This window comes from Panthera onca, chromosome C1, assembly GCF_046562875.1.
Source record: "Panthera onca isolate mPanOnc1 chromosome C1, mPanOnc1 haplotype 2, whole genome shotgun sequence".
Classification (NCBI taxonomy): Eukaryota; Metazoa; Chordata; class Mammalia; order Carnivora; family Felidae; genus Panthera; species Panthera onca.
In genome coordinates this window covers 141,409,109-141,424,767 of record NC_138346.1, presented here as the reverse complement: position 1 = coordinate 141,424,767, position 15,659 = coordinate 141,409,109, and the positions used below count along the sequence as shown (strand labels likewise).

Genomic DNA, 15,659 nt, shown 5'->3' with positions numbered 1-15,659 from the left:
ACCAAAATACTGCATAGGGATGTTGTATCCTCAGAATAGCACATTTAGAGGCATAAGATATCCATCTGTCCCACCCTGGTGATGTTGATTTGAATTGCCTAGTCAAGGTGTTGTCCAATTTATTCACTAAAATCACCATTTTTTACTGTTGTAATTAATAGGTGGTCTATGGGAAGATAATTTAGGATTATGAAAATATCCTGTTCCTTATCAAAATTTCCTCCTGGATTTAGCATCCATTGGTGGTTTTTGCCTGATTCAATCTTTACTATGATTATCGCAAAATAGTAATCTTTCAACTTGTGTACTCCTCCACATTTACCAGTTTGTCCTCAGCATTGAACTATAATTAAGAGCTCTCTCCTCTGCTTCCTTATTTATTTATTATAGATATGAACTCATTAATTTCTGTTTCTTCACTGGCTTATAATTCGTTACTGTGCTTATTTTGGTGCCCAAATTATCCCAGATTTGGCCAAGAGGAGTCTCTTCAAGAGGGCTCTTGTGTTTTTGTGACATGCTTCATCTTTTTTTTTAACCACTTCTTATTTTCTGGCATTAGTAGCCCTTTCAGACTTGTAGTCACTTTGTTCCATGCCTAGAATTAGCCATGTCTTTGAGGAGCCCTCGTTCATTTTAGTGAAGAATGATATTAAAGACCAAGATCTTTAATAGGTACTAGGCATGATCGTTGCTACCAGCATCTTTGCTTCTTGGTCCTTTCAGTGGACAGAATTAAGAAATACACAAATGTATACACATATATACGAATGTACACCTGCAAAAACATACACATACATGTCGCGACCAGCGCAACAAACACTGAGATCAGGGTCCTGAGGGTAGGGGAATGTAAGAAATAAAAGAAGAGAAGCCAGTTTGGGAACAGGAGGGTCCCCTGGGCTGATGGCCCAAGTGACGGCTTTATTGTTGCTGTACACAATCTTTTATATCAAGACTCTTATGGATCAGGTCATTCTAAGAATAAACAGGTTTCACATGATTGCTGCCAGCCAAAACATTTAGTTCTGTGTACCTTGTGAACTTTCTAAACAGGTCACAACAAGACCTTGTTGATAGATTGCTAGCAAAACACAGTTCCCATGTTTGTTTCTCTTTGACCCCGGGTAGAAAAAGGGGGGTAACATTACTGCCAACACCCACAGACCACAGGCTTCAGGAATTAGCTTTCTCAGCCTTGACAAGGCTTTCGTATGCCTTTGCAAGTGGGGGAATGAGAGGGGGAACCACCGGGTTGGCTGAGTCAACAGGGAGCCGTTGCTCGACCCGGTCTCAGCCTGGCACCGGGGTCCGGCCTCCCACACATACATACTTATACACACACACCATATACATATTTTAGAAGTCATAAATTCATGCCTGAGACCTCCAATTCCAATCCATCCCCTCAGCATCCTTTTCTCGTTTTCTTCCATTCTTTATTTGTATTCTCCCTCTCTCCACAAGATATCTAGCTCCCAACAACATCTGTATGTTGCTCAGTCCTGTAATACACTCTAACATAACTTAGAATCACTAAGTTGATACTGATACTTAGAATCACTAAGCTGATACTACTATAATAAACGAATCTCTAAAAAGAGTCCAAGATTCACTTGTAATTCTTTTCTACTCCCCACCTTGCCCAAGACTAAGGGTGTACAGTCAAACATTTATCTGTAAGTTACTTGGCTTCCTTCCATCTTTCCTTCCTTGGTTCTTTTCTTCCTTAATCTTTTTCCTTCCAGTATGGTTATGGTATTCATTTGAAATACAGTTAGGTTCGTGTCTTTTCTTTTGCTTAGAGTTTTTTATTTTCCTCCCATTCTTAGCGTTTGAATTTAATTTTTGAATGTGTAGAACATAAATATGCTTTCAAGATCCAAAATTTTGCAAAAAGATATTCTCAGAAAAGTGATACTTCCTTCACATCCCTTCCCATCCTCTTTCTTCCCACCCTTTGTATGCCACCAATTTCATTGTTATCTGGTTTGCTGGTTAGCGTTTCTTTTTATAAAGATAAGCAAATATACGTATATATCCCATTTTCCCTTCTTTTGTATGTAAAAGGTAGGACCTGTTTAAGCTCTTATGCTTTATTTTTTTTAAAGCTTATTTATTTATTTTGGGGTGGGAGGGGCAGAGAGAGGGAGAGAGAGAGAGAATTCCAAGCAGACTCTGCACTGTCCGCATGGAGCCCAATGTGGGGCTCAAACCCATGAGCCATGCAATCATAACCCAAAACAAAACCAAGGGCTGCAATCATAACCCAATACAAAACCAAGGGCTGGATGCTTAATTGACTGAGCCACCTAGGCTCCTGTCTTATGCTTTTTTAAAATCTTAAGGGTACCTCCTGAAATAACTTCCTTGCAGTTTTTAGAGATCTGCTCTGTTATTTTTTACAGCTGCATAGAATTCATTGTGTGTCTGTGCCAAAGATTTTTCAATCCATATCCTATATTTAAGTCTTTGATTAGTTTCCATTATTTCATAACTTCAAATCATGCTTCAAGAAGAAGTAATCCTGTGCCTATATGTTTTTTTGTTTTGTTTTGTTTAAATTTCTGGACTGTACCTACTTCCTTGTGTATCTAAATTCCTAGAAGTAAGATTGCTGGGTTGAGGCATATATGCATGTATGGTTTTGTATTTGTTTCCATATTGCCAAATTACCCATACTTTTTTCATTCTCACAGTGATGTATGAGGGTGTCTGTTTTCCCCATAGTCTTCTCACAGAGTAACATTGTCAAGCTTTTCAATTTTTGCCGATGTTACAGGTAAGAAATGTATATCAGTAGAGTTTTTCATTTATCTTATGAATGAAGTTGAACATCTTTCAATATATCTAAAGGCCATTTTTTTATATCTCTTTTTGTGAATTGTCTTTTTTTGTTGTTTGTCCATTTTTCTTTGTTTTTTTCCCCAAGTTTTATAAATTCTTTTTTTTTTTTTTTAAATGTTTTATTTATTTTTGAGACAGACAGAGCATGAGGAGGGGAGGGTCAGACACAGAGAGGGAGACACAGAATCGGAAGCAGGCTCCAGGCTCTGAGCTGTCAGCACAGAGCCAGACGTGGGGCTCGAACTCACCGCAAGATCATGACCTGAGCCAAAGTCGGACGCCCAACTGACTGAGCCACCCAGGCACCCCTATAAATTCTTTATAAATTAGGGAGATTAGCCCATTATCTGCAAAACAGTTTGCAAATATGTTCTGCTAGTTTGTCATTTATCTTTTGACATTGCTTACACTGTTTTTTGACATATCAAAGCTTAAAAATTTTCATTACTTATATTTTTTATTTTTTTTCTTTTACTGCATCAGGATTTGTTAGTCATAGTTAGAACACTTTTTCTGATACATAGGTTATAGAAGAATTCACCCACCTTTTCCTATAGATTCCCCATACACGTGTAGCAGGATAATTTCTTAAGATATCAGTTTTTGTTTTCTCTCATCAGTTTTCCCTTTCCCTTCTCCTACTCAGGGAGCAAGTTCTATGCATCATCGCCTCAGCTGGGCTCTGTACGAGGGCTGCATGACTTTTGATCATCAAAGCTTAAAGGGAGCCTGGGGTTTGAGGAGAATGAAAAGGTCCTGCCAGAGACTGCAGGAGACAGGGGTTCTTTAACTGTATAGTGTACCAGCTCCAACTGGAGGCTAGGTCAGAACACCTAGCCTCATCCAAGATCTCCTGACTTGAAGGGAACTGTGCAGGCTGAGACAATGACACTCCAGTCACAGTGAGTGCAGACAGAGGACTGATAAATGGAGGGGCCTCTACAAAGCCTTTGTGAAGTGTTAGACTCCAGAACTTTGACACCCTCCATCCCAAAAGGAAAAAAGACTAAGCTTATCTATTTGTTTTATATTTCAATTTCATTTTAAAGATATAACAGTTTCAAAATAGTTCTGGGATAACTGGAGATCCACATGCAAATGAGACAAATGAAATGAGAATGAAATTAGACAAATACTTCACATCATATGCAAAAATTAACTGTAGGGGTGCCTGGGTGGCTCATTCAGTTAAGCGTCTGCCTTTGGCTCAGGTCATGATCTCAAGGTTTGTGAGTTTGAGCCCCTCATCAGGCTCTGTGCTGACAGCTCAGAGCCTAGAGCCTGCTTCGGATTCAGTGTCTCCCTCTCTCTATGCTCCACACTCCTGCTTGTGTTCTGTCTGTCTCTCAAAAATAAACAAAGGGGTGACTGGGCGGCTCAGTCGGTTGACTTCTGGCTTTGGCTCATGTCATGATCTTGTGGTTCATGGGTTTGAGCCCTGCATCGGACTCTGTGCTGACAGCTCAGAGCCTGGATCCCATTTTGGATTCTGTGTCTCCCTCTCTCTCTGTCCCTCCCTCGCGCTTAGTCTGTCTCTCTCTCTCTTAAAAATAAATATTTAAAAAAATTTTTTAATTAAAAAAATTAAAAAACATTAACTCCAAATGGATCAAAGATCCAAATGTAAGAGCTAAAACTATAAAACACTTAGGAAGAAACACAGGGGATACATTTTCATAACCTTAGATTTGGCAGTGGATCCTTTGATATGTCATTAAAAGCACAAGCAACAAAGGAAAAAATAGATAAATTTGACTTGAACAAAATTAAAAACTTTTGTGCATTAAGGGACATTATCAAGAAAGTGAAAAGACAGCCTAAAGAATGGAAAAAACTATATGCAAATCATGTATCTGATAAGGATCTAATGACCAGAATACATAAAGAACTTTACTTGACTTGAAAAGACATTTCTCCAGAGAAGGTGCGCAAATGACCAGCAAGCACATAAAAAGATACTCAGCATTAGGGAGATGCAAATCATTACCACAATTCACATTCACTAAGATTGCTATAATAAAAACAAATGAACAAATAATAGGTGTTGATGAGAACAGGGAGAAGTTGAAACCCTCATTCACTGTTGGTGGGAATGTAAAATAATTCAGTTGATGTGAAAAGGAGTTTGGTGCCTCCTCAAAAAATTTAACATAGATAGGACATCTAGCTGGCTCAGTCAGTAGAGTATGTGACTCTTGATTTCCGGGTTGTGAGTTCAAGACTCACGTTACATGAAAAGCTTATGTAAAAAAAAAAATTATCATAGAATTACCATATGTCCAAGTAATTATATTTCTAGGTATATATCCCAAAGAATTGAAAACAGGTGTTCAAGCAAATACTTCAACATATCTGTTCATAGCAGCACTATTAACAATGTCCAAATGTCCATTAGCTGATGAGTGGGTAAATAAAAAAAGTGGCTGATTCATAACATAGACTATTTTTCAGCCATAAAAAGATTGAAGTACTAATAGATGCTACAATGTGGATAAACCTTGAAAACATTATGCTATGTAAAATAATCCAGACACAAAATGTCACACAATGGATGATTTCGTTTATTTGAAATATCTGGAATAGATAAATCCATAGAGATGGAGAGCAGATTGGTAGTTGCTGGGGCTGGGATCAAGGGAGAGTGGGGAGCAACTGCTTAACAGGTATGGGGTTTTCTTTTGGAACGATGAAAATATTTTAGATCTAGGCAGAGGTGGTAGTTGCATAATCTCGTGAGTGTTCTAAATGCCGCTGAATTGTTGACTTTAAAAGACTTAATTTTAGGGGTGCTTGGGTGGCTCAGTTGGTTAAGTATCCGCCTTTGGCTCAGGTCATGATGTTCAAGCCCAGTGTTGGAATCTATGCTGACAGCTCAGAGCCTGGAGCCCGTTTTTGGATTCTGTGTCTCCCTCTTTCTCTGGCCCCTCCCTGCTTGAGCTCTCTCTCTTTTGTTCTCTCTCTTTCTGAAAAATAAACATTAAAAAAGTTTTTAAAAAGATTAAAATATTTAATTTTGTTATGTGAACTTCACCTCATTAGAATTTTTCTTAAATGTAATATATGATGTATTTACATGGTTAAAAACTTAAAGATACAAATTTATTCAGTGTAAATATTTCTTTCTGCATCTTACCCCCACTCAGTTACCTTTCCTACAGTCAATATTATCAACCTCATGAATATCCTTCTAAAGATATTATATTTGCCCATAAGCAAATAAGTATATGTTATTTCCTTTCTACTCTTTTTATGAATGGTAACATATTTAACATACTTTTCTGCTCCTGGCTCTTTCTTCTGCTTAATGTTATATTTTGAGATCATTTCATATTAGTACATATAATCAATATTCCATCACATTCATCTAACCTGTCCTTCACTTGTGGGACTTAAAGAATGTTCCTAATTCTTTGCTTTTACAAAGGTACCTTATATCTATGATATTTCACTGCCTGAGAGTACATTTAAAGAGTCAATTCCCTGAAGTAATTTACTGAGTCATAGGATGTGTGCATTTCTAACTATTTTTAAGCTATTGATCAATTGTTTTACAATTTGTACTAATTTACATGCCTCCCAGAAATGTTAATAAAAAATTACATAATGTGTTATCAAACTTTGGATCTTTGCCATTTTGATAGGTGAGAGTAGTATCTAAGTAAGGCTTTATTTTCTCTATGTGTGAGAAAAACATCTTTTCCTATTAATTTTAATTTTTTATTATGTGAACTATATTTCTCATATTATTTACCCATTTTTTAAATTCAGATTATGGCCTTTTTCTTACAGATTTGAAGGTACTTTTAGGAAAATAACCACTGGTCTATGAAATGAAGTACAATTTTTTTTCCTACAGTTTTCTTTCTGCTCTGTTTGCAGTGTTTTTTGTCACGAAAAAAAAAATTTTAAAGTAGGCTTCATGCCAAGCATGGAGCCCAATGTGGGGCTGAACTCATGACCCTGAGATCAAGAGATGGACACTTAACCAACTGAGACACTCAGGTACCCCAAGAAATTATTTTTAAGAGGCCAAATTTATTAATTTTTTTCTTTGATAGCTTCTGGATTTTAATATTTGTGGTATGGTCTTCCCCATACCAAGATTATAAGATAATTATTTCATGAAGAATTCTTTCCTCTCTTTTTTTCTCACAGTTTTATGGTTTCTTTAACTTTTTTTTCTTTTTGTTCATTCTTTGAGCAATTTGGAAATTATTCTGTTTGGAGAATGAAGTATGTATGGATCATAGTCATTTTTCAGATGATTCGGGATTAGAGAAAAATAAGACTTGGTTTCTTCCCTTGTGATGGTTCCTTCCATTTAAATAAATAAGCATTATAGAAGCTGTGACAGAAATCTGAACAGAGTGCTTTGGGGACATCAAGGGAAGGAAAACAGAGTCCAGAAAAGGCTTCATAAAGAAATAGATATCCAATACTTACTGACAATCTCAATGACCATTCCTATACCCTTCTGGAAACTCTTCCATTGTGACTTCTGTGATCCTCATGACTCCAGATTCCCATATTGCCTCTTTAATTATTCTCACTGTCCTGGATTGTTTTCTTTCCTCCATTGATCAAATATATGTGTTCTACAGGATTATATTTCACTTCCCAACTGCCCATTCTTCTTTCTAATTCTTTTTCAGTTCCAAATAGTCTCTTTTTTGTATATGAAGACCTCTAAGTCCATATACATTTTTTTCTGAGTGTATAACTAAAACTGTTTATTATATCTGGGATTTTATATTTGTGAGTATTTGATTAGTATGTGTTCCCCTACTAGACTGTTCTGCATAAAGACTGTTTTGTTTTTATCACCACTGGTCCCAGTTCCTGGCATATAGTAAGTCGTTAATAAATATTTTCATATAAATAAATGTTTAGTACTGATCTTTTTTCCTAAAAACTAGTTCTTAATTTTTTGATTACTTGCTGAGCATTTCCACCAGGTATTCCTTTTAGCTCCTCAAAATCAATTTGCTCAGTGTAACAAACACCGAGATTCTGGCTAACACTGTATAGGACCTGAGGATATATTTACTCTAAATAACAGAAAACACAATAGTAAGTGCATATGGTTTTAATCCATGTGACTTAGGGCAGCACTCTGCTGTAAGTTAAGTTCTATTTTTAACTTTTTGTTGAAACTCCACACTGTTTTCCACAGTGGCTGCACCAGTTTGCATTCCTACAAACAATGCAACTTACCAACAAGTGATTCTTTTTTAAGCAAAGATGAAAATGATGAATTTTTCCTGGTGACTTGAGGTGTTTACCTTGTTAGAGAAATGAATGCTAGTTTCTCTTAAAAAACATGCAACCATTCATTAATAGAATTATATATGAGACAGAGGTAGCACAAAGGGAATGATTAACTTGGCAGGAGGTTGGGAGTTGGGGAATGTGGTCAGAAAAGACAGTTTGCAGGAGGAGACCATCAAAGCTTAATTTTAAAGGATGAACTGAGTGGGGAGTGAGGATATTAGGGGAGAAAGGGGTTGGTATTTCAGGTAGAAGGAATAGAATATTCTAAGGAAGACCACAGAGGGGGAATATCAGTGTGTATTTATCTCCTAGGGCAGAGGTGGAATATGTCTTTTCCAGGAGAGTGCCAGGGTAGGAATTCAGAGAGGTAGGCAGGGCTTATGTCATAACTAGCTTTGTGTAAGGTGCTTCACGGCGGATTTGGAATTTACCTTGGTGATTAGGAACTAGTGACGAATCAGTCATCTGCATCTAATTATCTTCCCTGGCAAGAATGTTCCACTTCTGTGCTCCTGACTTCAGGTAACTAATGTCATCCTCTCAGGCACTCAACCAGGAAATATCGAAGTAAATTTAAAACTTTCCTTTCCATTAAATAACAATCTCACCATCCCCATCCAATTTGAACCCACAAAGTGTTTTCCTTCCTGTTTGCTCTGTGCTGCCTGACTCAGGTGCTTACAACCTTTCACCTAGATTATTTCAAGAGTGTTCAGACTGGATTCTCTGCTTGGTATTTCTTCCTGCAATCCATCCTACACGCTGCCACTGGCATAGTCTTTTTAAATAGAAGCTGAGATCATAACTCTTCCCCCAAACCTGGACTCCTCCCTCTTACATGCAGAATAAAATTCTACCTGGTTGAATGGGTGTTTTAGATCTTCCACCTTGACCTCCATTAAACATTTCAAGCTTTTTTCTTATTTCACACCCTTTCATGAACCTCCACCCAACACCAGACTTAATCATCTTGCTTTGTGCCTTCTTGTCTTTGTATCTTTGCTTCTGTTATATCTTCTCCTTTTTAAAAAAGTTTATTTATTTTGAGAGAGACGTAAGAGGGGCAGACAGAGAAGGAGAGAGAGAGAATCCCAAGCAGGCACTGTGCCATCAACGCAAAAGCCTGAGGCAAGGCTCAAACTTACAAACTGTGAAGTCATGACCTGAGCTGAAACCAAGAGTCGGACGCTTAATCCACTGAGCCACCCAGGCAGTTCTTCTCCTGAAGCCCCTTCCTTCCATCTGTTTTTCAAGGCTTGGCCCCAATCACATCAGCTGCATAACAAATTACCCCCAAACTTAGTGGCATAAAACAATGGTAAACATTTATTGTCTCTCACAGTTTTTATGGGTTATTTTGGAGCATCTTGGTGGAGCGTTCTGGCTCTGGATCGTTCATAAGGCTGCATTCACCCGTGGGGGTGGAAGATTCTGCTTCCAAGGCTGGTAAGCAGGTACTGGCTCTTGGTGGGAATCCATAATTCTTCTCTAGAGCTGTTTGAGTGTGCTTCGTAGTTTCCCTGAGAGCAAGCAATCCAAGAGACCAAGGTGGAAGCCACAATGCCTTTTATGATCTGGTCTCAGGAGTCACATGCTGTCATCCTCACCACATTCTTTCTGTCACAAAGACTAATCCTGATGTGAGGGAGATTACACAAGGGCATGAATACTGGAAAGCAAGGATCATTGGGGAGGATAATGGAGGATGGCTAACATAACAACTCTTCAAGAGGCTTTCCAGATTCTCTAACTCCCTGTGCCCTTCTTTTCTCTGTCCGCTATCCTGTGCATACCAAATTGCCTGATTGTTAACGGAGATGTAAAAATCAGAGCTCTTGGATATCTTCCAATAAAATCACATTTTTCTTAATTATTAACTATTATAAAGTGTGGACCTGAAAAATTGCTTTGGTTAATTATCAGAGGGCATGTACTGAGGAAATTTGTTCTGTAAAATCTTAAGTTGTCAGAAACTCTGTTGTTTCAAACTCATATTAGAGAGAGGGAGATGTAAACCATCGAAGTAAGTCACTTTGACTTGGAGAAGCTGCCTCTGAGTTTCAGAAAAGGGGTTTTTGGACACAACATTCTACATTGCTCTTAAATTTAAGTTACTAAGGGAATAGAACCCAGAGTAGACTTCTCAACTCAGGTCTGATTATTAACTCTACAGATCTGATTTGCTCTGAGTCTATTAAATACTGTTTCATTTAGATTTTATCTAAACTCCTTTCTTCTAATAGTATAATGACCCCCATTTCTTCCTTTTTTTTTTTGAGGCACACCCATAATTCCTCTGCTGTGTGGCATCCTCTCTGTAGCAAGTTAATAAACTTAACTTTGTTGGGTTACAGGTTTGTCCTTTGTGGTTTTACCTGATGGGCTTTATGAACAGCTAAAATTATTTGAACACACATTAACTAATTTCATTTTTTTAGAATCGCTTATGCTTTTTGAACAAGGGTACCTTTTAGAATATCTTGCCCAATGAGTCATTTTTATCTTTCCTCTGATCTGTAGTCTATTTCCTAAATATATCTTTCCTCTAAACTTGCATGCCCTTCCTTCATTGCTACAAACTTCAAGATAATATGTCACTTTCTCTCATGGTTCCTAACACTTTTATATTACTATGTAATTTATTGGTGAATTAATAATATTCCCTCTTGTCCTCTTGCATGGCTCTTTCTCTGGTCCTTTAGGATTCAGCTACAAAATCATTTTCTGTCAAGCCCTAATTGAAAGTCCTAGTCAAAACTAAACATTTTCCTTTTTCATGCTGTCATAGTGCTTTGTCCATATCTTTAATGTGACACTTACATATTTATAATTTTTTTCAGGGGCACCTGGTGTCTCAGTCGGTTAAGCATCCAACATCAGCTCAGGTCATGATCTCACCGTTTGTGGGTTCGAACCCCACGTCAGGCTCTGTGCTGACAGCTGAGGATCTAGAGCCTGCTTCCGATTCTGTCTCCAAATCTGTCTGCCCTCTCCTGTTCACACTCTGTCTCTCTCTCTCTCAAAAATAAATAAAACATTAAAAAAGATTTAAAAAAATATTTTTTTTTCATATTTTTTCCTCCTCTACCAGCCTTTGGAGAACAGCCTTTGGAGGGATTGTGATCTGTTTATCTTTGTATCCTCTGTGCGTACCAAATTGCCTAATTGTTGAATGAGGTAATGAAAATGTCTACATGCCAAATACATGCCAAATGGAGAATTTAGTAGAAAGCTCCACCTTCGAAAAATGTAAACAGTTACCTCCCCCCCCCCCCCCCCCCCCCCCCCCCCCCCCCCCCCCCCCCCGCTTTGTGATTCTTGTAATCTGTATTAGGTTATCTCCCAGTTTATACTGGGAAAACACCTAGGAAAAGTTTTGTGGGCTACTTTAATATGGGCTACTTTAACACGTAGGCTACTTCAATATGTGTTTTTATTATGCAAGGTTTTATGCATTTATTTTCTGACTCCAGCTTCTTCAGCCGAAGACAAGGATTCACTAAGTTACTGTACATATGCCAGTCTAAATGCTAGGGATAATGATTTCTGCAGCATAGTGCCAGCCAGAAGAATGCTGTAATCTGTAATGCCCTTCTGATTCTGGGAGTAAGGCCAACGCTCCCACAACGCACGATTGTTATTTCTGAATGTCCCTTTGCAAAGAACAGTGTTTCTCAAACTTTTTGTTTGATCAGACCCACATTAAAGAAATACACTTTATCACTGCTTGGGACACATGGATACAAGACTGGAATAAAAATTTCTCAAAACAACTCGTTTACATGTGATGCACTATGAGATTTTTCTGTCGTCTATCCTTACCGATCTCTCTCTCCAACACACATAGACACACAGATGGTCTCAATCTACCAAACTGATTCCACCGTCCCCTAGAGATTATAACCCTTGGCTTAGAAAAACTGGCTTGTAAAAAGGTTCTCGATTTGTAGTCATTCTTCCCACATTTTCCTATATCTCTTCGGAGTTTCCGACGGTTATTTTCGTCTGAATAATTACGGTGACTTCGGTTTTGTGTAAATGTTCTGTGATGGGGCCATTCCCCTTCTTCCTGCGCTCCTTTAAGAGGGTGGTAACGGCCCTTCACCGTGCAGGGGGGGAAAAGGGGAGGTGGAGTGGCAGGTCCCACCAGGTTCGGTGCAGGGCAGGCTCGCTTTTCCAGTTCTTGGGAAAGGTCGGTGTGCGCGGAGGTGGGGGTAGAGGTGAGGCAAGGGAAGCAACCACGCCGGGGAGAACTAACGAGCACCAGACCAAGGACCCACAGCGTCTCCGCGCCAGCAATCCCGGCGACTCTGCGGGGGTCCGCGCGTGCGCAGAAAGCATCCCAGGACTGTTCCGGCCTCCGTGGCGCCCGCGCGCGCTCCCGCCGAGCTGAAGTCAGTGGTGGGCTCCAGCGCGCGGACGACGCGGCGGCGCGCGCTAGGGGGCGGTCCTGCGCGGCCGGCACCGCCCTCCCTCCGCGCGCCCCTCTCCTCCCAGTCTGCCCCGCGCTTCCTGCACTAGGGTATCCGCTGCCGCCGCCGTCGCTGCCGCCGCGTCCCCGTTCCCGGCTCGCTTGCACTGGCGGTGCTATGGCGGCCTTCAGCAAGTACTTGACGGCGCGAAACTCCACGCTGGCCGGGGCCGCGCTCCTGTTGCTCTGCCTGCTTCACAAGAGGCGCCGCGCCCTCGGCCTGCACGGGTAAGAAGGCCCCTGGCCGCGCCGCCTTCCCGGGCCCGAGCGGGCGCGCCCCGCGCGCTCTCCCTCCTTTCTCTCCTGGCGCCGGGTGGCGGGTCCCTTTGCCCGGCGGGGTCAAGCGTAGAGGCCGGCCACGGCTGCTGCCAGGTTCCAATGTCAGGGTGTCTGGGTTTCCCTGCGGCGCCGTTGTCCCCAGTGTTCCCTGCGCCCCGCACTCTGCCTCCGGGATGTGACTCCCCACACCCTCTAGCAAACCTGTGCCTCTGCCCCGGGGCCTCGTTTCCAGTGCTCTCTGTGCCTTTTCACTGCCTCCAGGAGTGTGAATCTTTCTCCAGCGCCCGCTGGCATTCTTGTGCTCCGGCCGCGAGGCTGTTGCCCCCAGCCCACCTGCTGTGCCAACTTTCTGGGTATGTTCTAGTTTTGTCATCTCATTTCCTGAGAGACCGTGGGTTTGCCTTGTGGACGTGTATGTATGATTTGAGACTGAGGATTGTACTCGCCAGGCTGGAGGCTGTTGTCTCAGTCACTTGGCTGGGGTTTGACACGATTCCCTAGTAGTTGTTGAAAGTCGTGATGATGGTTCCTGCCAACTATCCTGGGTCCATTTGGCAAGATTGCTTTTGTAAAGTGGTTTCCCCATGGAGGTGGGTCAGTGAACTCCCTGGCATTTCATCCGGAAAGGCTCAAGTGGTTCCGTAGTTATTTGGAAAGCAAGTTTCCCTCCCCTGGCTCTTGAGGTGGAAGGTCAAAGTGTGATTTAGCTGAGGATCAAGATCCTTTTTGATTATATTCCGCTGCTTTCTCCTCGAGAGAATCTTAAGGTTTAGCTTTAACTTTGGGCGATTGTAAGATAAGAGGAAGGAAAAGAGTATTGAGTTACTGTTGTGGGGTTACAGACATAATTTTTTATTAACTGGGAGACACTTGGCTTCAGCAAATGAATGAGGGAAGGTTACTTCCCAAGCTTTCTTGCCATTCATTGGATATTCCATGTTAAATCTTGGCATACCGCTTTCATGTATTTTATTTCATTCATCTCCCTGGGCAGGTACTGTTGCCTCTTGTTTTTGTTTTGCTTAAAATGTCTGACTAGTAGTAGACTTAGGACTAAATCACTAAGAAGTGACCTTCCTTTCATGAAGTGTTTACTAACGTTCTCCTAGAAGTCTTCCCTATCTTACTAAGGTTTGAAGTGATGGTCTTTCTTTTCCTTTCTAAATTTGATTAACAAAGTTGAAAATGATCTGCATCTTTGTCCAGACAATACAGCCCCAATTTACTTTTCTTCTATTCAATTTGCTTTTAAAATGATTTATTCTGGAAAATATAAACAGTTTTTTTTTTTCTATTGGATTGTATGCTTTCTGAGCTCCCAGTTGGAAATGGAAGTTATTTGTTAACCTGGAATATGTCAAAATGTTAAATGCTATAAAATAGCGTTGAATTTTATTAGAGAAATGTTTCAGTGCATAGAACAGGTATTTTAGTGTCAGGTAAGGGATTTGAGGACAGCTCTAACAGATCTGGCTTACTTTGTTTTATCAGAGTATTACATGTGTAATGTGTTTGTCTGTAATATAGAAAAGTACACGTAAGTGGAGAGCTTCAAGATTTTTACAGATAGAACTCACCCATGTAATCAGCCTTCAGATCTGTACCCAGATAAGAATATTATCAGCATCTCAGCATCTCTTCATGTCCTTTACAGTTACAGTTTAGGTGGCTCCTGATTTATAAGACCATAGATTATTAAGGAAAGTTTTATTTTATTTTATGTTATGTTATTTTATTTTACATTTACTTATTTTTTGAGAGAGAGAGAGAGAGACAGAGGGAGACACAGAATCAGAAACAGGCTCCAGGCTCTGAGCTGTCAGCACAGAGCCTGAGGCGGGGCTTGAGCTCACGTGCAGTGAGATGATGACCTGAGCCGAAGTCGGACGATTAACCGACTGAGCCACCCAGGGGCCCCGAGTAAGGAAAGTTTTAAATATAATCTCCTGGGAAATAGTAGCAAAACAATACAACAGAAATGGTTTTACTGAATTTTATGTGTTTTTATCATTTACATTTTATTGTAAAATGCGTTAAAACTATCTTTTTTGAGAAACTTAGTAAACTTTTTGGGGGATTAAATTATGCAACAGTTATTTTACTGAACAGAAGATTGTTAACCTTGTGTATTGGCATGAGTAAGGAAAATCTTTATTTTCCACATTAAATATTTTGTGGGAGGAGAATGCAAATTAAGAGCAGATAAGCATGATGTTTAAATTACTGAGATAAAGTAAGTGAATTACTTTAAAACCATTAAGAATGGCATTGAGTCTATTTTTGTAGATGTTATATTTCCAGAAACTTTTGGAGATCTTTCAGATGCTATCTTTGGCTGCACAGTTTGAAGATTAGAAGATTAGAAAATTCTGACTTTATATTTTACTGGCTTTTTGGGCATCGTTTGTAACAGGGCTAATTAATTTTCCTATCTGGTGCTTAATTAAGGAACCTGTGGCTGCTTGACCTTTTTTCATCTGTGCTTTTATTTTTTTTTTTTATTTAAAAAAAATTTTTTTTTTTTTTTAACATTTATTTATTTTTGAGACAGAGAGAGACAGAGCATGAGCAGAGGAGGGTCAGAGAGAGAGGGAGACACAGAATCCGAAACAGGTTCCAGGCTCCGAGCTGTCAGCCCAGAGCCCGATGCGGGTCTCGAACTCAGGGACCGCGAGGTCATGACCTGAGCGGAAGTCGGACGCCCAACCGACTGAGCCACCCAGGCGTCCCTCATCTGTGCTTTTAATAATAAGTTTGTCTTAGAAGATATCCCTTAGAATCAAATAGATAA

General features: G+C 40.0%; 1 protein-coding gene across 3 annotated transcripts in view; it reads left to right on the top strand.

The window, feature by feature from the left end:
- ABCD3 (ATP binding cassette subfamily D member 3) overlaps positions 1-15,659 on the top strand; it is a 114,743-nt gene that overhangs the window by 26,895 nt on the left and 72,189 nt on the right. The window contains exon 1 of one of the 3 annotated variants that reach the window (XM_060622203.3): positions 12,338-12,817. The exons of 1 other annotated variant lie outside the window; for it this stretch is intronic. In XM_060622203.3, the coding sequence (XP_060478186.1) occupies positions 12,708-12,817 (110 nt within the window). In that variant the 5' untranslated portion in view covers positions 12,338-12,707. Of the gene's footprint in view, positions 1-12,337; positions 12,818-15,659 lie in introns of those variants that run through there. One more of the 3 variants, XM_060622209.3, reaches the window with a different exon arrangement.